We start from the raw sequence: 25,223 nt of genomic DNA, 5'->3' as shown, positions 1-25,223 counted from the left end.
GTCCACCACCTCATCGTCGCCAGTCGCTTGCATCGCGGCCAAATGATGTGTGTTAGAAGCAGTTCCCAATGATGCTCGTGGTTGTGAGGTTCCTTTCCATTCCCTGCCGCCTGTCTTCGAATGGACCACGCTGCACAACTCTTGGTGCAACTGTTTATTTGCGTCTTACGTCAGTGCGGGGGATGCTGTCGATCGCCAAGCTGTGGCCGGCGTTAGCTTGCCCTGATGTCGCTTGCCCCGAGGTCGTCGCACCCAGGCTGGTCCGTTGGGCCGCTGGTGGTGGTCCACGCCGCCGATGACCACGCGGCCGGCCATGCTCCACCATGGCTCCGGCGATTCGTCCGCCCAGGAGAGGCGTTGTTCGGTCGTCCCCGTGGTCTCTCATCAGATCCGGGACGTCGGGAGCCGGGCCCCAGGGAGCGGCCGGCAGGGCCGGCGTCAGCGGGGCTGCCCGTCCGCCAGTCCTTGGTCCCTGTCGTCCGTCCGTCGTCTCCCCCCTCTCAGCTCAGAGCGCGCCTTTTATAATTTCAACCTCGGTCGATCACGTGCACCAACACAATCTGTTCGTGTGCACCACTTCCCGTGACCCACTTTTCCGGGCCACGCCCAGCCCGCGGCTCTTAGCTGAAGGCCACGGTTGCACTCAGGCCGTGGCTCTTAGCTGAAGGCCACGGCTATGCTCAAGGCCGCGGCCCCTTTCGGGCGACGCTCAAGCAGCGGCTCCTAGCCGAAGTCCACGGCTTCTCGCTGACAGGGCCCGTCCAGACGGGGGCCCGGGAGGCCCCAAAAAGGAGCGCCAGGTGGGACGGCTGGGGGCCCCGAAAAGGGGTGCCAGGCAGGACGGCTGTTGGAAGGATTCCTGCACGTTAATGCTGATCAATGCGACCTGAAGCATCTCGATCGCCATATACAAGTCGGATGTTGGTACTGAGTTTCAGGCTCATGTTGATCAACACCCTGTCAATCGGACGCTTTCAATAGTCCGCCTTGAAAGCCATGATGACACCTTGGTCGAGGGGCTGTATTACCGCTCAAGTACAGCAGTTGTGTGTTGAACTGTGCGATTGTCCAAGAATAGGCAGATCTTTATCTTCTGCTTCTTGAGCTTCTCATCTCAGTCGTGAAGCCATTTGGCTAAAATGTCTATTGACATCCATTGCTTCTTGTTGGAAACATACTCCAGTTTCCCCACTCCCTCCACCATGGTGTGTCGAATCTGTTCACTTCCTGGGTTCACTCCGAGTGTCTTTTCAATCGTCTTCCTTAGTTTCTGCTTTCCTTTGAAGCTTCGTGGAGATGTGCTTTTCTCGATCACCAATGTTGGCATCTTCTACGAGCCTTCAATGTTGGCACTAAGAAGCACAGTGATGCGCACCTTGCTTTGCGTCCTACTATGGCAACGATCGCCTTTGAGCAATACAGTTCTCTGCGGCAGCATTTGAAAAAAAAAAGTCCAGTCTCGTCAGCCTTAAACACATCTCCCTGCTCCAACAACTGACCAATGCTGCTCTTCACCTATGCTGTAGCCTCTTTTTTGTCCACTGACTGACACTCACCGTTAATGACTTTGCTGACAATGTTGTGGCATTCCTTGAAGCGCTGCAACCAGCCAGCACTTAGAACAAAAGTGTTAAATTTCATTATGCAAGCGAAATCTCTTGCCTCCTTCTGGAGTAGTGTTCCACTCACCGGAACATTTGCAGCTCTGGTGTCCAGGAACATTGTAAACAATGCTTTCTCCACTGCTTCAAAAGCAGCAGAACGCAGCTTCTTGCGGCTGCCTTTCACGCCACATGCAATAGCTTCCGCGATGACTTCTTTGCTGTCAGGGATGTCTTTGCCGCCGATATTGGAGAGCTGCTCGTGCAGATCACTCTTCTCAGACCTGTCGAGCGCGTTCGCGATGCCAGGCCCTTTGATTGAATGAATGCGCGACAGTTTCTTCCGGGATGGAAGACCATGCCTTGGCTACGAAGTCCAGGACGTCCTTCCGTGATGGCTTTCGCAGGTTGCCTTTTGGAGTCTTCTCTTTTCGCATGAAAGCCTCCCAGGTCCTCTGAAGACTGGCCTTGAATGGTTTATTCCAAAACATGTCAGTGGACTGAAGCAGACTGGTGGATCCAGCTGGTACGTACACGACGTCAGTGCCGCGCTCCTCGATCACGTCCTTAGCTGCCGGGGTCTTACGTTGAGCGCTCGGCCTCGCACTAGCAGTCGCCGCATGTCGTCAATGTTCGGGCCCTATTCTTCCCTAGCTACTACTGGAACTTTTTGGACGTCATCCATCTGTTCTTGGGAGCTGTGACGTGAACATTCACTAGTGATGAAAAAACAAAGCAAAAGAGGGATTAGCATGCAGCCTCGCAATGCATAGCATTTCTCAGTCATAACATTGCAAACAAAAAGGTTCAATGAAGGACGTTTATGAAGGCTCTTACTGGGATTTTCCCAGCGTTCATAAGTAAACTAAAGTGATCATAGTCTTTCTTGTGGCCTTGATGGTATTAATTCAAAGTTTTTGCAAAACACAAGTGAAAATAGCTCTATAATCTTGGATCATAATTTCTCTAAATCTTTTAACGATGGTTGTTTACCTAAAGAGTGGAAAAGAGGCAGAGTTATTCCACTTCATTAGTCTGGCGACACTCATAATCCTTGTATATATCGTTACAGGGATTACAGGATGGAAGCACCACCATGGGGTGGTGCTTTCGTCCGCAGTGCCCTGACGACAATGGGTAATGCTCGGCTGGGAAAACATGTCTTAGCTGCGTAGGTTGAGCACTCCACCACCTTCTTGAATGACGAGGATGTCCGGTTGGGTGTCCATAAAAGTCAAATGGTTGAGGTTTTTTTTTTTTCTTGCGGAGTCCACGGCAGTTTTACTGCCAGATGGTCGGAGGCTGCTGCGAGCAGCGAAGGTTCAGAGCCGTGGAAGTGTTATTCATGGTGTGCAGGATTGCGGTCTTGGGTTGAGGCAGATGTACGCTTGTGGGGAAGGTGGCCCTCTTCTACCCAGACAACGCAGAAATGTCCCAAGGAAATCCCAAGTATATTGTTCCGGGACATTAGTGACATCCCTGGGATGTCCCAGGCAACTTCCAAAAAGTTCCCAAAAGCATCCCAAGTTAAACTCTGAAAAACCTCCAGAAGAGCTTCCTGGAAAAATCTTACTGGACATTGTGGGTACCAAAATAGTATCTTATTGGGACAACACATTTCACAGAAATGTGTCGTAATTGAGGGGCAAAGGTTGTTGTTTATCTAGACGGTGGTTTTGAAAGCGCAAAAGACTGAGAAGAGAAGGAGGGGACAGGGGGGCTTTGTTGCTCTTTTTGCACTCCCAGGAGACTAGGGAGAGGGAAGTGACGTCAACAACGCAGCAAATGCAGATTGGATGTTGATTTCGTTTTCTTCTGTCAACATCCAATCTGCATTTGCTCTAGTCGTTGACGTCACTTCCCTCTTCCAAGTCTCCTGGGAGTGCAAAAAGCGCAACATAGCCCCCCTGGACAGAGCGCTTACTTACAACTGACAAATTTAATAGAGCATCTAGAGAACGACAAGGTGGAAGTGAAAAAAGAAAAGGAAGAAAAGAAAGATGAAATTAAAGTCACTGCTGCTAAAAAGAACATATTTAGTTTTATAAATCGAAATAAAAATTATTTTAACTTCAGCCAAAGGCAAAGTACTTGTCACGTAAAAAAAAGCTCTCTACTACAAAAAGAAAAAGAAAAAGAAAAACATGAAATAGAAGAGAAAAAAATTACGCTGAGCAAACGGCTAAAACATCTTCAGATAAAACACCGCTAGAACTGAGGTTCTCTCTGTGTTTCAGGTCTTCAGGGGAAACACCGAAAGAACTGAAGTTCTTTTTGTGTTAGGGTCACTGATGGCGCGTTTATGCACTTGTCGCCACTGGTGAGGATGACTTGAGCCTCGTACAGTTCTCTGGTGTTTTTGTCACGGAACCGCTTTAGAACTTTGGTGTGGTTGAATGTTGGTGAGCATTTGCAGTCTCTGACATGCACCGCAAGATGTCCCGATGGTGAGGATTTTATTGTTTGGGTATGTTCTCTTAATCTGGTATTAATACATCGCCCCGACTGACCTACATACATTTTGCCGCATGTAAACGGTATTTGATATACCACTCCACTTTGACAATCCACATACTTGAGTCGATGTTTTACACTGCACTCTGCCTGTTGATGCTGTTGGCAATTGATCTTAGGGCAGAGCCTTTTTAGTTTGTCCGGAGCTGAAAGCACCACTTGGACTTGAAACTTCGCAGCTGTTCTCTTCAAGTTGTGGGACAAGCGGTGTATATATGGCAGAACAATCGGTCGGTGTTTCTTTCGTTTTTCAGTGTCACGTTTTTTATTTGAGGTCATCAAGGATTCGGCGACGTCATATATTATGGAATTCGGATATCCCGACGCTTTCAGTCTTTGCACTTGAGCATCGAAGCTTTCCCCCGCTGAGTGCATGCAAGATTTTTTAAGGGCTGTATTCAGGCAATTTTTTGCGATTCCTCTTTTTATAATTTTGGAGTGAGCCGAATCATACTGTAAAAGACCTTTCTTCGATCGAGGGGAATACATCCAGCAAGCGTGGTTGTCGGAGAACACCAGTCTTAGATCTAAAAAGTGGAGTACGGAGTTCACTGGTGATTCCTGGGTGAACTTGAGACCTTGGCCATTTTCTAAAAAGTTAGATTGGATGATGTTGAATATTTGCGTCTCATTCTCACTTGGACGATGTTGAAGGAGAGCGAGGTAATCATCAACATATCGAAAAATATGAGATACATGGCTGTTAGAAAGTGTACTGTCTATTGCCCGATCACATTGGGACAAGTAAATATCACATAATATAGGTGCCGCACAGGAACCTATACATATACCTTTCTTTTGTAGGAAAGAATTACCTTCAAATGTGACGGCTGTAGCAGAAAGGTAGAGCTTTAAAAGTTCTAAGAAGGACTCTATCGGAATGCCGCACTTGTTTTGAAATGAAATAGTTCCATTGGCTTCAATACATTCACTTACTGCTGCAAATAATTTGATGTGAGGTACTGAGTAAAACAGATCCTCCACATCAAGTGAGAAGCCGAAGCGCACTGTCATTGCATTTAGTTGCAGATACTTAATAAGTTCCTCTGAATTTGTTATTAGGAATGGGTCATTCAGCTGGAGATTCAACAAATGGCTTAAGAGGAACCGTGACATTAAACCCTGCCAAGACCCTTTCTCAGTGACCACAACTCGGAAAGGACATTCGTCCTTGTGTGTTTTTGCCGTGAAAAACATATCCAAATGGTCCTTTTTTGTAGCAGTAATTGTCTTCCTCAATTGCTCCAGCTCAAGCCTGTGGCACAGTTGGAGTGCCTTTGCCTTCACTCTCTTGGTTTTGAAATCATGCAACTGGTTAAAGTTTTTCTCTATGGCCTTCCCTGCTTTTTCGAAGTAGAGTGACCTAGGAATGACAACGAAACCTCCTTCTTTATCAGAAACTAGAAGGCTTAGGCTATTCGTTTTGAAATAATTGACAATAGAAGGAATTCTCATATTCTTGTCATTAACTTGACCAGTATGTAGCAGCACATCAACACAATCGTCCACACATCGAATTCTATCAGTTTCTTGGGCCTTAGCCGCTATGTCGTGTATCTTAGACACCAGCTGTACGCCCTGCATTTTTGGTGGTGTGCAAAACTTTGGACCTTTTTCGAGTATCTTGCCTATATCTGTAGGTATTGTAGCATCCCCCAACAAGGTTACGTAATCTCCCTTGCGTTGGTTATTTTGGGCACGGAGACTTTTAATATGTGGAATATATGAAGACCACAGGAATTCCGTCTCCTTACTTGCTCTGTCAAGGAAGGCTCTGTACCTTCGTCCTTGGCCGCCACCGGGGTCTCCACAACCGGCAAGAGCCCAGAGGCAAGTCCTGAAGTAACGGACCTGCCTCCACATCTCGGAGCGAACGATCTTGCATATTCTTTTTGTATGATGTTGAGAAGGTCTTCCAAAGCCAAACTTCTATTTCATGTTTTTCTTTTTCTTTTGCTTTTTGTAGTATAGAGTTTTTTTTACGTGACAAGTACTTTGCCTTTGGCTGAAGTTAAAATAATTTTTATTTCGATTTATAAAACTAAATATGTTCTTTTTAGCAGCAGTGACTTTAATTTCATCTTTCTTTTCTTCCTTTTCTTTTTTCACTTCCACCTTGTCGTTCTCTAGATGCTCTATTAAATTTGACAGTTGTAAGTAAGCGCTCTGTCCTGTCCCCTCCTTCTCTTCTCAGTCTTTTGCGCTTTCAAAACCACCGTCTAGATGTTCAACCAACTAGCCCCCCAATTAATTCTGATGCAGAGGTTGTTGGATCATTTTAAGAATTTAGTATCAATCGGTTGTAAAACCTACTTGGGTAAAAAAAAGCGTTAACGCGTGGAGAAGCTTCCTTATTTCTTGGTCCGGTCTCTTCATCCAACCTTTGTTGAGCATGGGCAAGCCACTTCATAGTAGCTCTTTCAACTTCACTGAGTGTTCCCTGAACCCTGCTTTCCTTCTTGTTCTTAGTCAGGAGAGCTGCAAACAATAGCAGAAAACGACGTTAAGAACTGCGTGAGCAGTAATTAGTATGGGCCGAATCAGCCAAAGTTTGGCACGCTCAATGCCTAGGTGCTTTGAAATGTGAAAAACCAATAACTCTTAATGTGTGGAATGTATCATAACGGAATCCCCCAATTTTAGAAATCTGTCCATTAGTGCATACAGTTGCGTTCAAAGGCATCTTGAATGATAATGTAGTGAAGCTGTTTGAGGCATCGCGTCAGCCGTTCCTCACCACCGGTGCATTTTAACCTTGTTCCTGAGCAAGTAAAGCATATTCCTAAGACGACGACAAGCCTCAGGAAATTCCATCAGAATTTTCTGAGGCTCTTTGTCGTCTTGTTCTGTGAGGTGTTCAAGAAATTTCGGCGTCAATCATGTTGCCGGTCACTGGAATATCATTCTCGTACGGGGCGTAATCTTTGGAATCAAGGTCCCCGTCTGCACCACGGTCGGCACAACCGATCGGTCTGTGCACTTCTTCGCAGAGTTCGGTGCAGTCGCAGCACTTTTGTGTCTCTGGCTCCAATGAACTTGTGGCACGAGAGAAAAAGTTAATGATCGACAATGGCAGAACCTGCTTCCAGGTGTTGTCGATGAGATGCACTGCACCAAGGAGGTTGCCCCGGCACTCTTTTTTATTGTCGTATTACAGCAAAATCTGCCAGGGGGAGACTTTTCCTGTGGTGCTTCCGAATGATTTCAATGACTCCTGGATCCATTGGCTGGAGTACGGACGTCATGTTTTGGGGAAGAAATTCCATTGTAATCACTTTCAGGTTGTCCATCTTTTCGTGCCCCAGGTAATTGTCGACAATGGAGATAACTTTTCGGTTTTCTCAGTCCAGCTTCCGGTCCAGCACGCGGACATACTCTTCAACGAGTGGCACCGTCATCCTCGCCGTCTTGTTCGACCGGTAGATGACATCCTTTGGCAGCCGAGCAATGCGAAAGTACATGGGCTTCTGCACTTTGCCGATCACCAGAAGTGGCAGCTTCTGTTTGCCACCAATATTTGACCCAAAATGGACTATGTCCTTCCGCTGTATCGCTCCATTGCACGTTCCTTTTTCGGAGTGAAAGTGAAACTGGGCAGCATCATGTAGAAGAGTGCCGCCTCATCCAGGTTGAAGATATATCTTTCTCATGGTAGGTGTTCTGAAGCTTCCCAGTTATATTTTTCGCAAAAGAGAAGCAAACTCGTTGGAAATTACCTTTGTAGATTCCCTAATGAATACGTAGTGGTGGTCCAGCCATTTAGGTTTTGGTGAAATTCTTTGATAAAAAAAAAACAACTAATTTTGGGGCAGCTTTGTATTGGAAAAGCACAGATTCTGGAGCATGAAGGAGGCATTTGCATGTAGGCAGTGCCAGCACAAAAAGTATCTAATCACACTCTTTGATGCATGTTAGATCTACCATTTTAGCAGTCGTACTACGCTACCTGAATTTTTCTGGATGGATAGATTGATAATAACGACTTTACCCCTCATAACAGGCAATATTTTGTGCCACCTAGCCTTAAAAAAGAAAACAAAAAAAAAAAAAAACTGATTTTTTTCCCCCAAGCTATTGCGTTTCTGTAAATATCACCAGGTCATGAAGGTGATTGTCAGGCAGGCGTTTGGGGGATCTGGCAAAAAAAAACTAAAAACATCCCCCCACCTCTTCCCCCAGTGAAGGAGTCTCCAATTTCCCTCCAGTTGAACCTTGTCGGCGTCGCCTAACACCAGACCCACTGGGGGACAGGGTTGAAACTTTTGGCCGGAGCCGCATAGTAGGGAGTCCCATTTTTCCTCTGTCCCTGTTGTCCTCCAGCCGTGCTAGTTAGTTGTACTTCATTTGATCTTCCCTAGATAATTTACACCAGCACTCCAACCTCCTCTTCATTGCCTCTACTGTTCTATAATCCGCCCTTTGATCTTCTACAGCAAAACCGAGGGTCACCGGTACGTCTGTCATTCTTTCAGGAAGGACAAGACTAAGCTCCTTACATTTTAGAATCGCAAGCTCAATTGTTTCTGTCTCTAAGATAAAACATTCATGCCGGGCAAAAGGCATCTAATTCCATTCCCATTCCATTCCCCTCAACGTTGCCGCCATTTCATTCCCATTTCATTCCCGAGTCGCAAAAATGCAGAGTGATTCCAGAATCATTCCAACTCCGGAGTGGCAACTCCGCAACACTGGTAAACATCAACTAATGCCTCATGCACACTTACTGGGAGGCATGTTGAGCCTTCCTGTGCCGCCAGACTGATTAAATGGCAGCAGCATCCAATGACGGCAAAATGTTCTCGTGATTCTCCTTGACGACAGCAGCAACATTGTTCTTGGATCCAATCATGACTGGAGCGTTATCTCATGCCATGCCAATACAGTTCCGAATAGGAATGTTCTTGCTCTTTAACGTCTCCATGGCAAGCGCACCAATGTTATGTCCCGTGGGGTCGCCTTCGAGAGCAGGCATCGCGAGAAGGACAGTGCGAGTCGTCCTGTCACAAAGCATGACTATGATGGGATAAAGCATGGCATCATTGCCAACGTCATTGCTCCCGTCAGTTGCGACAGAGAACGGCACGGACCTTAAACTGCTAACATCACCAATCTCTTTTTCAGCCATTTCCTTCACTATCACAGCTGTCTTGGTCCGAGTACAAGCGTAGTTAGTAGCTTTTTTTGAGCCTGGAAACATTTTCCGAAAGAGGTCTCCGGGGTGATCAGCCGCCATGAATGGCACTTTCTGTTCAATCAAAAATGCTGTAAAAGGCACCCTGCTCCGGAAGTGTCGTGATTCATTGATTGGCTAAGCTAGCCTCCAAGCTTCTCGTTGGTTTCAACTAGTTTTGCAGAGTCCTTGTGCTTTTTGTATTCAGATGACACAAAATGTCCCGGCAACCAGCGTGCAAAATGTTGACATCGCAGCGGCACAGACTACAAAATGCGTACCTTTCGCCCTTGCGCGACGTCTCGATAAATGGAAAGTTGGTCGAATAGCTGGGAATAAATACTTGAAAGTATTTTTTCCCCGACATCTTGTATGTAGTAAAGGTGGTTTCAATGGATCTTGCGCAAAAGTTCCAGTAACACAACGCACGACGTGCGCCACAATTAACGTTTCCACAAGAAAGAAGATTTTCTAAAAGGAAAGTTATTTTGTATTTGGATGGATGGATGGATGTTAGCGGTTAGACCCCTTGTAACGAGGAGCGGTAGCTTGCACCCCCTAGCATACAAGTCGATGTACCAGTGTTGCCAACACCGACTTGTAAACTGGCGAGATGCAGCTCAAGCGGAAACAATTTGCAATTTGTTTTTTATACGGGATTCGGAAAATTGTACAAATATTGTTGCTAATACGATAACCGTAAGAAAGCGCCGGAAAGCGGGCACTCTGCGATAAAATCGTAAAACTTGGCAGGGATGGGTATGCATTTAGTACATACTTCTGTGTTATGTTTTCCTTCCCCTGGCCTTTGAATTAGCGGGAAGAATATTCCCATGCCCAAAGCAGCCCAAGTGAGATAGTCATTTTAAAAGCCTTTAGAACAAACTCCTTTAAAAAATTTGCGAACTAGCGTACGCCGAAAGGCACGTGCACAGTCAATATGGTGAGCTGATTTGTCAATATTTTAGAGGAGTTTGTTCTAAATGCCTGGTCACACGAAACATCCTTTGGCTCGGACACCGCTCATTTTGTGAACCTTGCCTGTTGTCGGTTGTATCTTTGCACGTTTTTGGTGGTGGGTGCATTTCGATAACGAAACCGTGACGGGGCAAATCTGGGTGCATTGGGTCGTCTGAAGGATCTTCTGTAAAAGGAATAGGAAGACATCTATCAGCTCAGATGGAATGCAGGGTACAAGGTCATGTATTTCCAGTCGCACTTTTTGTGCATTGACTTCATGCATGCATAAATGGTGAGTGTACATCCACACTTTGCTAAGGCGAGCACCCTGTTTTGGGTTATGTCACGGCAGCCCATACAGGAAGTTGTGCAGGGGGCAGAGTATACCATTGGCTAGATTTCACTACTAATAATACAACAAATTTATTTAAGTTCATTAAGGCTGTGAAAGACAGACATAGTGGGGACGTGTCTTTCGCAGTTGCATGATTGCGCCTTCAAAACCAAAATGACATGGTGGGTACACACCGCTTCATAGAGCAGGTCCTTCGGAACGTAAATAAATATTTAAGCTTTCTACCAAAATTTGGTTCGAAGCCTGTGTTTCTGCTCGTAAAGGTAGTCACCATTACAGTTCTACCCAGAGAAAACTTTAAGCCTCTGATTTTTTTGCTGTTACCCACACAATTTTGAATTGTAAAAAAAAAACAAAAAAAACTGAAGGCATGCGGCACACAACAGGGCCCCCCATGCTGCGTTTCCTTCCGTACTTTTACATCGTCGCTGACACATCCGACCGTGAAGTTTAGTCGTAGCGGCAAATGCAAATCCGCGATTCATAGAGGCGGCACGGAACACTCGTTACCGAACCTAATTGACCGCTCCGCGCAAACCAGGGATCGAAACAGCGGGTATGGCAAGCAAAATCAAACGGTAGGCTTCTAAAAGCCGGGAAACTACTGGAACCTTGAACGAAACTTGACCTTCTGCTAACCTTTCTGTTGTGACAAAACACACGTATCTCCGTTTTTTTTTTTTTTGTTATGTCTTCTGACAGTGCTGAAAGTGTAAATCACCTCTCAAAACAAATGAAAACTGCAGTGGCTCCCCTTGTATGAAATGTGCAGAGCATATTTGATTTGTTGTTGTTCAGTTGCCACTTGTCCCTCTTCATGGCCTGAAGCCACGAAGCTCTGCGCTTGGGGTCTACCGGAAAGCGGTGCATCCTTGCAGTAGAAAGTAAGTTGGCCTCTGAACGCAAGCTGCAACCAGGGACGCTGCAACACATTCTCTTGCTTGGCAGTTGAGAGCACTTTGTTTGCAAATGCATATCGGTCGGAGAATTCGTAATCTCATCGCGAAAAGACACAAAACCTACGAAACGAAAGGCAAGCAAACTGCTAACCCGTGTCGCGGATACATTGTAGCCGTGCAATGAAGTGTATCAACATGACTGCAACAAAGATTAAATTAACTTTAAAAGGTTGAAAGAGGACCACCCTCTCGTGATCAGCGAGCCGTTCCTTCTCGGAAATGGGAGTGAGTTGTGCAAGGTCGACGAAGCTGTCCAAGTAATGTGGAGAATACAAAAGTACATGAAACAAACAGCTCTTGAAGGTTTTAACAAGCATTCTGGATTAATAGTGCCATCTCACCGGTTGACTTGACGTCCGCATACTCAAAAAATTTTCATTTCATCCAAGACGTGGCTCCCACGGCAGGAAAACTCGTCCATGTCTGCTGTTTTCTCAGCAAGGGCATCAAATATGTTCGAGTTGAAACCAAAGCCATTCGTGAAACTCAGAATGCGCTTTTCAAGGCATGTTCGTCCTGGGAGAGCCAAGATCTTGTAATGCCTGATATGTTCGTACACCCTTGGGCTCTTCATTTGCATTCAAATGCATTCAAGCAGCCACTCATCAGTGTACTTCATTCCCTTTGCAGACTTGCGTCTGACGGCTTCGAAACATATCCTGACGGCGAGCTGGTGCTTAGAGGGAAGGCCACTGATCCTCTGCTCTAACTCGGTTTTAGACAGCTGTCTGTTTTGACTCTTCATTTCCTCGAGTACGTTTGGTACCTTTCTAAGCTTCTGCTTCATGCACTATAGGGCACGGGTCTTCAGAATTCGTGTCTTCGTAATTACCTTCTTTTTTTTTTTTCGAGACAGTCAGTGCTCATAAAAAAGTGGCACTCATTAGAATCTTTGAAAGATTTGCTCATAGGCTTAAAGGGGCGGTGCAATGATTTTAACACTGAACGAATGTGCAGCTTGTATTTTTTATATTGTTTACTCTGGCATAAGTAAGAGAAAAAGTGCCACCATACCCGAAAATACCTCTATTTCGCTGCGTAATCGTAAAATAAAAAACACTTTTTTTCCCAACCTGCGGCCACATGGTGGCCGCAAATGGAACCTGGGGTGTGACGTCATTCGGAGTGGTTTTTGTAAGTGATAGTGTTAGGCAATTGTAAGCTTGATTTAAGGTTACGGTTAAAAAATCTTGTTGGTTAGGCATGCAGAAGCGCTTCAAAAGCCTAATATTGCTGCTAAAAGGGTATGAATTATTTGTGGCGCCATCTACCGCAAGTCAACAAAACCTGCCGTCGCCGTCATCCGTCGACGCCCGAGGCGTCTGCGGCGGCTACACGAGCAACCCGGACGTTTTGTCTTTCCCTCGCTCGACGGAGTGCGTTGGTCGTGGTCCGTAGTATCGTGGTGTCGTTATTGTTCCTGGTGTCTCGACCTCGACTTCGACTTTGACTGCCCGCCGCGTCGCAAGCATCTTGCGCTCGACGTCGCTCAGGCCGTCCGCCCATGCTGCCATGTTGGTCGGGAATCGGTGGGAGAGCGGGAGAGCGGCGAGCCTAGCAAGCCGGCGAGCGCTGGGGAAACGGAAGCCAGAAGAACCCAGCCGGAAACTAACGCCACTCCGAATGACGTCACAGGCGAAGCTGGTGCCGCTTCAATGTTGAGTTGAGGGGTGCCAGAGATACCAATTTCTTTTATTTTTTTTTTTATGAAAACTAGGGCAAGCAGGAAAGAATAGTTTTCGGTCCTTCGTTTTATATGTGGCCGGATCGATTCCCGCAATCAATTAGCCAAAGTCCGCAAATTGTTGCACCGCCCCTTTAAACTCACAGCTGGGGCACAGGTTCCCAATTTCTTGCGACAGATCATCAGCCTCCTTTGTGGTTTTTATATCTTGATCCTTCAATTTCTCTCCTCGAATGTAGTGTCGCTTTCACGATTACCTCTTCCGATACACTGAAATTTAGCACAACATGCCGGCTCAGATGTAAGCGGTCTAAAGCACCATCTCTGCTGATATGGCAGTGAGTAAAAGTTGTTTGGTCACTGGTGTCAAGAAGATCAACCTTCGTCCAGGGCGAAGGTGCTTGTAACTCACTAAATTCGCAGATGACAGCAGCATTGCAGAAAGTATCATCGGTGAAGAGATCGTCACCATTCATTTTTGCATCAGTACACCAGTGTTTAGCAGGCAGCAGTGGTGTTGTTTGATCGCACAAGTTGCGTTCCCTTCTCTTCTGAGGCACAAGTTTTGACAGATACCTTGGCACATCTGGAAACACTGTCGGCACTGCGTCCTTCACTAGCTGGAACAGGTCGCGAAGAATTTCTATGACCTCACCTTGAATGACATTTTTGAAGGTACTCTCGATGAAACAGGGTTCGGAGTGTCTTTCACACGACATGGGCATCGTCGAGGGACTTGTCACTGCGCTTTATGTTCCGTTCCCACTACTGCAGCCTTTCTGGGTCCTTACCTAAGCACCCAGAAGAGAGATAACTTTGGCTTGTACGAACAGTAGCCACTCCTGCAACCGGGCATAAAATAGGTGCTGTCGCGATTCTGTTGTTTATTTGAAGACATGACGCTTCCCTCGAGGCATTTGGGGCATCGTAGCTGATCAAGAATGGCACATGCTCGGGCAGCTGAAGCTAAATCTAAAACAAAGCACAAAACAAATGAGCGCCCGCATTCAAAGCGTCGCCAGCAGCAGCTACACGTGGAGGCAGCGAGTAGAACCGCACCGGCCGCACTCCAACAGGACGCCAATTGCGCGCAGCACCCCCTGCACACTTCATCCACGGCGCTGCCTTCTCGCTGCATGGGGAGAGGCATTTGAACAGGAGACTAGCCAGTCTTTCTAGGGACTGTACCCACACCACCCTGTGCCCTGTTTCTATAAGAAAGAGAAAAGTGGCTAGGAATTTCATTGTAACTTTTTGAATTTGGTTCTTCACGGGGTAGACCGACGTGCTCGTTCGTCCAACATGCTCATTCCAGTCAAGCATAGCGAGGCTTTGTCTTGGGCCATACGTTTCATTCTTGTAGTGAATGCATTTGTCCATGTACATGAGCACCAAGTTGTTGAACGATTCAATGTAAAAGTGTTTTTGGACCTCACAAAATTGTGTACATACCTGTACACTGTCGTTGACTTGATGAACTTTGTCAAGATATCGAGAGCTATTGGTTCACTGATGATCAGCGTCTCGTAACGTGCCGAATGCCCTTGCATTGCGAATCTGAAGCACATCACCAACGGTCACCGGAAAAAGGATTAACGCAGTTTAGCAGTGTTGCCCATGGGGTGTCAGCATCACCTCCACAGGTGGCCATCGCAAAATAGACATGGTTGCATAGTTGATGGCATTTGTCCGAGAGTTGCTGATGCCACTTTTTTTCCTTCATTTTTCTTTGGTCCCGAGGCTATGCTCATCATGCCCTTTTTTGGACTTTTCGCTGCATGCCAGCGTTTGTTCATGTTTGTCGTATTGCCATTTCTCTCTTGGGTGATCTTCTTTAGAGGGGTCTACCTGTCTTGAGCGTGGTCTTTCAGTTCGATTCCTCTTGAATCAAAATACTTGTTCAACTTCTTTGTCCCCACGACTTTATGATTCTGTTGGTGGTTTTCCTACACGCAGTACCAATAATAAAGCCAAAACTTTATAGAGGAGACCACCTCTATCGACTGAAGGCATAAACACGATGTGAAGCACGTAGTGCGTACGTCGGAAAAGAGATACCGACGAGCGAACCATGGCGTCAAACATCTCCAAGCATCGCGCAGGATAATGCTGTGCCTAACAAAGTCACTTAGGTTGTATATCAGTAAGTGATTGGAGATAAATGACCAAGTATACAAAATATAAATAGAAGAAAATGAATTCCTAGCCAAAGCAGTGCTTATTGCGAGAAAAAAAAAAAAAAAATACTCGATTTTGATAGTTTATGCACCAAAATGTCCGTGCACCAAAATGTACCTGCACCAAAATGTACATGCACCAAAATGTACATGCACTGAAATACCCGTGCGCCGAAATGTCCTACAGCGAAACGCTCTACACTAAAAAGTGCTAGACCCATCGCGGATGGGATCCTCCGTCTGTCCTCCATCACGTCTGCCGGTCCCTGAACCATACTGATTCATAACCGCAGGTCTATGGAACGCGATCCCCGAGATACCGAAAAACCCCGCTTATACATCCCACTGTTGCCATGAATTCGCCTAAACAACGAAAGATGCCAAATGAGAGATTTAGAGTTGAAATAGATACTTCAATGACTACTTCTTTGAACAGAGCAGTTATTTGTGTTCTCACAACAGCAAGTATCATTCTCCAAATCCATGCTATGGTCCTTGGAACGACTTGCTAGTCTCCCGTCCGCTGCCCGGGGCGGCGACTGCTACGGAATGACTGCGTGTGGTGGCGCTGCAAGCAGTTGGTGTGCTATTGGCGGCGCGCCAGCCATCCAGCCATCATATTTCTAAAGTAAAAAACAAAAAAACGCTTTCGCCTGCGTGTGCTAGTTTTTATGTTAAAAATGGACAAAGATTGAGATTTTTGGTACCTTTTAACTCCTCCACCATCTTCCGAGTCACGTGCACTGTGACGTCAATGGGGTTTGCGCGGGGTTCGGGGAAGCTCTCTCTCTAGAGCCACCAGTGAGCAGCGAGAACTCATCCGCTCGTGACCACGTGCGGGCGGGCGCAGCGCGAACAATATGGTGAAAGGAGGAAAGCCTCATCCGGGTCCGGCCATACCCGTCCGGCTCTGTCCCCTTCCCCCTCCGGCTTCTGTTCGCGGTAGCACATAGAGCTGACGCTTTTGTGGACCTAGGATAAATGGCCCCACTAACTCTGTATAATAAAATTTTTGTCGATGATACCAGGTTTTGATGCATTTATATTTATGTTGGAACAAGATTTATAGAAAAGTTACCTTTTATCGAGCAGGTATCCGCACAACTTGCTATCTTTCTACAAGACCCCCATTGACGTCACGCGGCATGTTTCTCATGACTGCCGCTCGCGGCTGCAGGTGGGGGAATATTCTCATTTTTGCCTTGCGATTACGCGGCAGAATCGCAACATTTTGAAGGAAGGAGGTGTGTTTTCTGTCCTTTGTGACAAGGTGAACTATGTCAAAAGTAGAAGATGCCAATTCTTTCAACGTTGAAATCGTTGCACAGCTCCTTTAAGTGGGAAGTTGCTTTGCCGCATTTCACGCAGAGAAGCCATCGTGGCATGTCAATAAGGGCATTCAAAGCACTAGCGACACCGTACCGGCAGAGATGGCTGAGAAAGCCTAGATTTAAGAGGGAGCAGTAAGTACTCCTGCATTTGTGTCGCATGGCCAGTGTGGCGAGGAAACTGTGCAGAGAGGCGGGGACACGTTTGCAGAAGGTGAACGCTTTTGAGTTTTGACTCCTTGCATGTTGCGGCTTGTTTTGCTAACGTGGCCCACAAACCACGTCACCCCAATCGAGCAGTTGGCCCATCTCTCTCTAAAATCTAGACTCTCTATACCGACGACAAACAAGCTTGAGCGTAAACTCAGTGCCGTGCGTGCCTTTGTTTGTTTCGTGATCCGTGTCAGTGTCTGGTCGGTGAGGTCGCTCTTGCGTGAAAGTCTACTTGCTCAAGCACCGATTCGGTGAGTCATCGTCCCTCAACAATGGAGAGTCCCAGCACTGCCGGCAGCTCGACGGGGAGGACGAAGGCAATCTCCTTGAATCAAAAAAGTGCCATCATTGACGAAGTGCGCATAAACATAAAGAAAGCTGTCCGCCGCCGGTGTCCTCCACTGCAGCCGTAGCAGCTGTCGACACGGTTCGTACATAGCAGGATCTTTTTTCGATCGGAGCTTGTCGCAGCTGGCGAGAAGCGGCTGCGAGAAGCGGCTCCAACCTAGCAGAGGACGCGTGCAGGGAAGCCTCAACTGCTTTCTGCAGGCTTGTTAAACATGTGCCCGTCACATCCCGTGTCACGGGCACACGATGCAAAGAAGCAGATATAGTGAAGCGATTTCCGATTCCCGTTGACTCCGTTATAACCGTTCTCGACAGTATTCAGTCCAAATTGAAGCTACTGTAATAAAGAGAGTGCATCCCTTCCTCACCTCCAACCTGCACCTGCTCACAGTGGAGGATCTTGTTCACGAGGGGCACGTGAAGGGAGTAAGTGAGGTACTTGGCGCTGTAGCCAGGGGAGTCGCACCTCCCGTCCCCAGCAAGGTCCAGGGGCTGGTCACGAAGCTCCTCCAGCAGCATGCCTTGCTCCCCTTTCCACACCTGTGCGAGGCAATGCTGATATGTTTGACACTGGCCTAAACGCTGCAATGAAAATGTGCACCCTTTTCTGCACTATTATGGTAGGGGCAGTGGTCACACAAAACATATTATGTGTCGCCTCACTGTTTGTGCCTCAATGGTCCAATCAAATCATTTGGTGCAAATATCATTGTGCATAATCTAGAAAAGAAAGCCCTGCCTCCAGCATGAATGGAATGCAAAGTTGGTGTCTGTTATGGTTGAGCGCACTCCCACCATACGTGCAAAAGCGTTCACACCTGCGGGACGACCCCCTTTTCTCTCGTGCGCTGCTAAAACAGATGGTCTATACTCGCAGTCAGCTTTCTGTGGCAATGCAGTCAATGCTAGGGGCGAGGGTGTGCCAACCGCTGTAGACGTGCTTTCATCCTCTCTTCGGATTGCCACAGAAAAGCTGACCATGAATATAGCATCATGTAAACGACTGGAGGGAACCTGGTTCGAAACCTGGCACCATCCTGTCTTTTTCTTTTTCAAAAGGGTGATTTTGCGTCGCTTCCGTAACTAACTTTCGTTTCAGGCTTCCCTTTCAGAATAGCATTACAGGGAGTGCTAGCAGCCAGCCGCAAACACATTCTGTATTAAAATCCTCCGGTTTACGTTTGGTGACACAGAGTGTGCAGTGCGATTTGGCAGTAGTGTCGTTGGGTCTATGAGCTTCTATCCTCCCACCTCTCACTACACATACTCTGTCACCAGATTTTAAGTGTGAGATGAAAGCACCAATATGACAATTAAATTAAAATAAATAAAATATACACCAACCAAATCCTCGTATAAAGGCAAAACCCTACGTTTCGAGACCAGCTCGGTCTCTTCTTCAGGGGTTGACTGCGGCTATGGCCGTTGAGGAGCAGTAATCTGTTTTCTTCTTCTATGGCAGTGTCTATCGTTTTGCATCGGTGAGGTGGCGAAGTCCGTTCACGTAGCCGGTCGGCAGAGTGCCGAGGGATCTATTTTTATTGAATCTTTTCACATACAAATATCGCCAGAAAACATAAATAGATCCCTCGGCACTCTGCCGACCGGCTACGTGAACAAACTTCGCCACCTCACCGATGCAAAACGATAGACACTGCCATAGAAGAAGAAAACAGATTACTGCTCCTCAACGGCCATAGCCGCAGTCAACCCCTGAAGAAGAGACCGAGCTGGTCTCGAAACGTAGGGTTTTGCCTTTATACGAGGATTTGGTTGGTGTACATTTTATTTATTATTATTGTTGCTCCCCAACCAGAAAGACTTCTCTCAAATGTTCACCTTCAAGGCAATGAAATTGTTTCAGAGCCAAATGAAAATTAAAGGAAATTGCCACATGCCTTGCCCAGTAGTGCACGAGCCACGTAGAGCAATACTTTTTAGCTGTGTGTATCGAACAGCAGCAGAAACAACACTAGCAAAGCGGAAAAAGCAGCGGTTATGATTGGCAGACCCGGCTATATCCCAATAAATCAGTTTGAATGATTCAACCGCATGGTGTCAATTACCGTTCTGTAATCACGCAAGCATACGTGATTGTATAACATTATGTGATTATGCAACATAAAGCGCGAGACACATGTGCGAAAAATCCATCCGATCCGACGTCCGATCCGGCAGTGCGACTGCCTGATCCGAAAAATTTGGTCGCTTCAGGCGTCGGATCGGCGGTCCGACGTGCGTCCAACGTGCCAGATAGTTTCGCACGGCGGACGGATTGTCGGATGCGTCCAGCCAATGACAGCACAGCTAGCGCGAACGTCATGATGACGTACTGGGTCTGGCGGGACGAAGCGAATGCGATAACGGGACAGGCGAGGGGAAGCCGGAAGCGTGGATCCCGCTGACCCATTCGAGAAAGATGGCTTCGGCAAAGAATGCACGCGCTAACGAGAACGAGCTTCTAACTTCGCTCGTGTGAGCTAAACCGTCAATCTGGGACCAGAGATCTGTGAACGCGGGCCTCCGCTGGAGTGCTTGGATCTCCTGGGTGGAGCCGAACGGATAGTCGTGTCGCATGCAAGTTCGGAAGCGTGTGTGTTTTGATTACCCTTTGCCAGCTGGATCTCGACTGACTCCTTCCCTGGCTTCCCGGTGCTTAAATAGGAATGCCGGGAGTGCCCCCTGGCGGCGCCCCCTCATTGGTCGGTTTTGGGATCATGTGCGGATGACCCTTGAGGGAGCGTCGGCAGGGTTCACCAGGGTTGGAATCCATCGAGCCCAGAGGCTCTTTATTACGAAAAGTACAGAAATTGCCGTGGCAAGTTGCCACGGCAGGGCTCTCCCATGACCTCTGGTGATCGCTTGTACTACGGCTTGGTTGTCGCACAGGATTATGGCGTGGTCCGGGCACAGGAGGGCGGCCAACGCCAAAGCCTTAGCTTCCCGAACGTAGATGTCTGGTGCGGGGGTCGTGATGATGGCGAGGTTGCCTTTGCTTGTAGCAAGTCCCATTCCGATTGGACTTGCGTCCGAGGCGATGGTCTCGGTGGGGGATCGAATCCACCACGACGTGCGGTGCGGTAGGGCCGTCCAAACTTGCTGGAGGGTGTCGACATAGCGGTCAGGTAGAGGTTGGGGCGTATGTAGGAGGCGAAACAAAGGTCCAAGCATGTGATAATGGCCTCTATACAACGAAAAATAAAACACTAAATGTCCAACATAGCGCTCGACAGTCTTGGGCGGCAGTGGTGTCTTCAGTTGTTGGAGCAGCTTGGCCAAGTCTTGTTTGCGTGGCCCTGTGTGGCCGATCATTTCGTCCTTGCCTTCGAGTAAAAATCCCAGGAACGTGATGTTCTGGGTTGGTTCCATCCTGGTGTCTTTTGGATTGATCCGAATGCCGCAGTTCTCTAGTTCTTGGGCAAAGTTGCGGGTGACTCGGGCAAGGAAAGCGGGGTCGGGGTGGGCGAGCAGAAAATTATCTAAGTGGCTCCAGGCCCACACCCCGACCGCGCGAAGATGGCGTGAGAGTGCTGTGGCCAACTGCTGCATTACAAACGGACCCGGCCTCAAACCGAAGGGGAGGCGGGTGAAACAAAAATACTGATTGTCCAGTTTGAAAGTTGTCAAGCGTTGGGTATGTGGACTTAAAGAAAAATGATAATACGCCTCCGCGAGGTCGATCTTCGTAAAATACGCTTTCTTGGGAAGCGGATTCTCAAGAATTGCCACGGGCAAAGGCTTCAGGTAGAATCTCGGCGCTTTCATGTGGGGGGTGAGGGCGGACGCATTCAAAATGAAGCGGCTCTCGGTTGCACTTTTGGGGGCTAGTTGAATGGGGCTGAGGAATTTGCCTCTTGTTGTGCGCTTAAGTACTCCGGATTCCAACATGGATTTGACGGCCGTTCTTAAAACTGGGACTTGGGATGGCGGTGGGGGGCGGTTGTTAACTGCAGTGTTCCTTGTACATTGGAATTGCAGGGCGGAGGGATCACACGGTGGGAAGTAGCCGAAAGTTTTGCTCACCCTGTCCCAGTCGACGTTGGGGGGGGAATGTGACGGCCGGACCGGAGGGTGGGGTGGTCCTGCTTGTCGGGCTGGCTGCTGGCGGGAGTCCGTTTCCTCGGAGAGGTTCTGGTCCTCTTCGTCGTTGTCGGCGGCATTTCGAGGCTGGTCCGCTTGAGGGGGGATGGTGGGCTGATGCGCCTCAAGGTACCGCAGGATGCGGTCCGCGCCGACTTGATGGGTGTCGACTTCCTCGGGCTCTGGCTGGGGCTGGTGGAGGACTTGTTGGGGCTGGAGCTGCGGAACAATGCCCGCGATATTCAGGGCTTGGGCCAAGATATCATCTTCCGCGACAACGTCCTGGACGAGCACTAAGGTGGGCTGGTGGTTAACCACGAGCCACTGTGGTCTGGGGTCTGATAGAACACAGTTGAGGTGAAGGGGAGTCCCTTCTGGCGCTTTAAAGTAGTCCTTTAGTCCTTGGATTTCGACGGGCGTCGGAATCACAGGGGGCGGCAACGGGGCTGCAACAGGGGCAGCTGGGGTTGGGGCGAAGGCCCTCGAGTTGGTGACCCCTGGTTGGGGTCTGGGTGGGACACAGGGTGTCCGGTTAACTCGCCGGCTGTTGCCGGTTCCGGCGAAGTAACACGTGTGCGCTCTGGTGGCGCTAAGGAACGCGGGGGGCTCTGGAGTAGAGACTGGAACCTTCCTTGAGGGTCAAGGGGTAACTTGCGAAAGAGTTCTCGGGGTGGACTAGGTCCGAGCACTCGTCGCGGGGAGGAGAAGAGGGTCTGGGACTCACTTATCCTCCTTGGGCTGGTTCCTTTTTGGGTTGTCTTTCCTGCTTTGGCGGCCGGGGTTCTTGCGAGGCCTTGTGGGGCTTGCTCCTCGTTGAGGCTGCTCCGTGCGTCTTGCGGGTGGTCCCAGCAGGTAGCTGGCGCTTGGATCGGCGTAGCCGTCGAGTGCCGTATTCCACCCGCTGGTGGCGACGTGGTACAGGAGCCGTACCCTGTCAAAGACTCGGAGGCGCCTCTGGGGGGCGAGGGGGGGGGTAGGAATCCCAGACCTCCAGGAATGACTCGAGCAGCTGGAGCTCGATGATATCACGTTTCGAAAGTAGCTGGGTGCTTCGGTTGGCATTCTGCACGTGAATGAATGCTTCCCCAAGATCCCTGCGGGTGGGGATTCGGAGCGGCGTTCGGACTGTCGGATCGGACGATTCTGCTGTCCATGTGTCTCGTGCTTAAGGCGATCACGTAAAGTCAGACAATCTTTCGCACATTGGGCAGCTAGGAACAAATTTTTTTTTTTTCCGTAATGTTTACTGTAAACTTTATCTCTCGGAAACCATAAATATATTTTGTGTTAACCCTGCATACGAATGTAGAAGCACATCAGGCCAAGATCAGATAGCATCATAATCACCTGTTCGACTGCTGGAATCAAGATGGCCTGCTGGTAATTGAAGAAGGTCTTCCTGCAGATGACTTGGATGTTCATGAGACGCCACAGCCGCAGGGTTCTTGTTGGAGAAGCACCCGTAAACAGGACGAGCGATGAGAGCAGCAGATCTCCAACAGCCCTTCTTTTGATGCACGGCTGGCTGTCCCAGCGGTGTGTGTGCTTAGCAGGACAACAGGTGCGCACAGTCAGGAGCGTGCCTCTTACTTTCATAGACACGGTGCAGCTGCTGTAGCATGTCTGGCATATTGCAAACAACAGTCGTAAGCAGCTCTCAAATACAATAAACTTCCTCTCCTTGTAGCCTGGCTCCCCGCTTGTGGTGGCATCATCCCTGGAAAAGTTAACAGTGTTTAGAGTTATTGAATAACTTCTGTGCTCACATTACCAAAAAGAATAGAGCATTATTGCCTCATTCATGTCTTAGCAATTGACTAATACGTGTTAGAGACATTCTATGCAAACAACACTATTTACAACCGCTAAAAATTTTGCAAAGTGCAAGTGTTTGATCAAAATGGACTAACACTTGCATCAAATATGACTTACTAAAAAATTTATGGTGTCTTGCTAGTGCAAATTATGTGGCACACTGCATTTTCTTTGCCCTAACCCAATGAACCTATTCCGAGAAGATTTCTGCGTGCACTGAACATGTTTATATAGCTCCATTCATAACAAGCAAACATTGCGATTGATGGCCGAGTGATCTAAGACGTCGTGTTTTTGATCTCCCACCGTAGTATTAGTTGCACTGTAAAGCAAGCAACTACATGTTCCTTCCTGTCTAGCCTGCTTTATCTAAAAGAAAAAAAAACATTCTTACTTGACAGACCCTTTTTTGACGAATGGCTCGTACAGGGGGTTTCCTCTGTCCTCGTCATCCTCGTTGTAGTCGTCGTCTTCCTCCTCCTCCTCCTCCTCCTCCTCCTCCTCCTCCTCCTCCTCCTCCTCCTCCTCCTCCTCCTCCTCCTCCTCCTCCTCCTCCTCCTCCTCCTCCTCTGAATCACTTGCGTGGGGGCTCATGGCGGGTGCCAGGGCCGGGTTAAGCGGTGGCACTGGAGTGGTTGTGGTGATGGTGGCATGGTTGCTGGTGCTGTGGCCGCTGCTGCTGGCAGTACTGCTGCTGCCAGGAGGCAGCTCCGAGCCTTCCGTCTGGACCCAGTGGCTGGTCACACCTTTCGCGTAAAAATTTACCTGCGTGCCTGAAGGAAGGAAAGGGGTTAGCATACTCGGTTCTTCCTTCTGCTTCTGACCAGAACAAGCTTCTACAAAATTGTGTTCTGGCACAAGACTACACTTCTCAGAACCTCATGAACCGGAACTACCAAGTTCCCGTTCATATTGAAATGAACATCAACTACAGCAGGGGTGGCCAAACTGACAGTGCGGAAGAGCCGCAAACGAAAATTGCTAAACTTCAGAGAGCCGCCGACAAGAGGGAGAGGCAGAACATTTCCTCAACAGCCAAGCAGAAGTGCACGCATGCTTTTGCAATTACAGTCCCTGACTTGCTTTGCAGGATCCGAAATTATTTCAAGAATTATAAAGGAAAGAGTTCTTTGAGTACACATCTGAGTCCAAAGTGACCCAACTGTATGCATGGTGTGAAACGGCTCCAAAACGGCAAGTATTCGTCAAGCAGACGAATACGGGCAGCTCTTTCCATGCTTACCAAACGACTTTTTTCCCAGCCTAGGGTCTGTTCTAGTCGATCTGTCTTTCGTGACAGGCGGCCTCAGAGTTAGCCCAGGCTCCACCTGAACTGCTGCGTCGCGTGCAGTCGGTGGGTCCACCTGAAGCGCTGCGTCGCTTGTCGATGCTCGGTGACGGAAGTGGCACCTGCCCTCACGAGGCATCTGCTCACGAGGAGTCTGGTCAACGAAGCAGTCCATCTCCTCAACCGGATCATCGTCCTAGAAACCGAAAATTTTCGGTAAGCCGCTGCGCTAGAGGTTTTTGACCGTCTGCCGCTCACTGTATCGTAACAGTGCACTCACCAGAGTTCGCTGACGTTTGGACGCTGGATCTTCGGCTAGGGAAAAGGGAGGCTTCCCGGTGAGGGGCGAACAAAGCGATGGAACCGCCTCGGGCTTCAGACGGACATCCTTCATGGTCTGCCCGGCGTCTTGAAGCACACTTCCTACGCGACAGTAGTCACGATCCCCGTCGAAGTGATCGGAACACACGCGGAGCTCAACCTGTCCGGGGTCTTTCCTCCCGATCCTCCGACACCACTCAGCTCGGTGAAGTTCATCACACGGTAAAATGTGATAGCCGATGACTCTTCCTTGCTCCCGGAGCTGGCGGCTTCCTGGAGACCGGTTCGGACACAGCGGAACACCGCGCCCGGTCGGCATTGTCGACGTTAGCAGCGGAAGATCAAACTAGATACTGAAAACAGAAAGTTTGCTCGTTCCTCACGCCATGAGCAAGTGAGCAACGCTGCAA

General features: G+C 48.4%; 1 protein-coding gene across 1 annotated transcript; it reads right to left on the bottom strand.

The window, feature by feature from the left end:
* Window positions 1–1,515: 1,515 nt before the first annotated feature.
* Window positions 1,516–25,223, bottom strand: LOC115316782. The gene is made up of 6 exons (XM_040211307.3): window positions 24,773–25,223; window positions 24,448–24,688; window positions 23,739–23,977; window positions 17,678–17,891; window positions 1,690–1,913; window positions 1,516–1,599 (listed from the first exon to the last, which is right to left on the bottom strand). Exons 1-6 carry the CDS (start codon window positions 25,130–25,132, stop codon window positions 1,516–1,518), a joined length of 1,362 nt encoding a protein of 453 aa, XP_040067241.1. The 5' UTR covers window positions 25,133–25,223.

Source organism: Ixodes scapularis, unplaced genomic scaffold, assembly GCF_016920785.2.
Source record: "Ixodes scapularis isolate PalLabHiFi unplaced genomic scaffold, ASM1692078v2 PGA_scaffold10__122_contigs__length_95168666, whole genome shotgun sequence".
NCBI lineage: Eukaryota > Metazoa > Arthropoda > Arachnida > Ixodida > Ixodidae > Ixodes > Ixodes scapularis.
The sequence above is the reverse complement of the archived record's forward strand: the minus strand, read 5'-3'. Positions and strand labels throughout refer to the sequence as shown.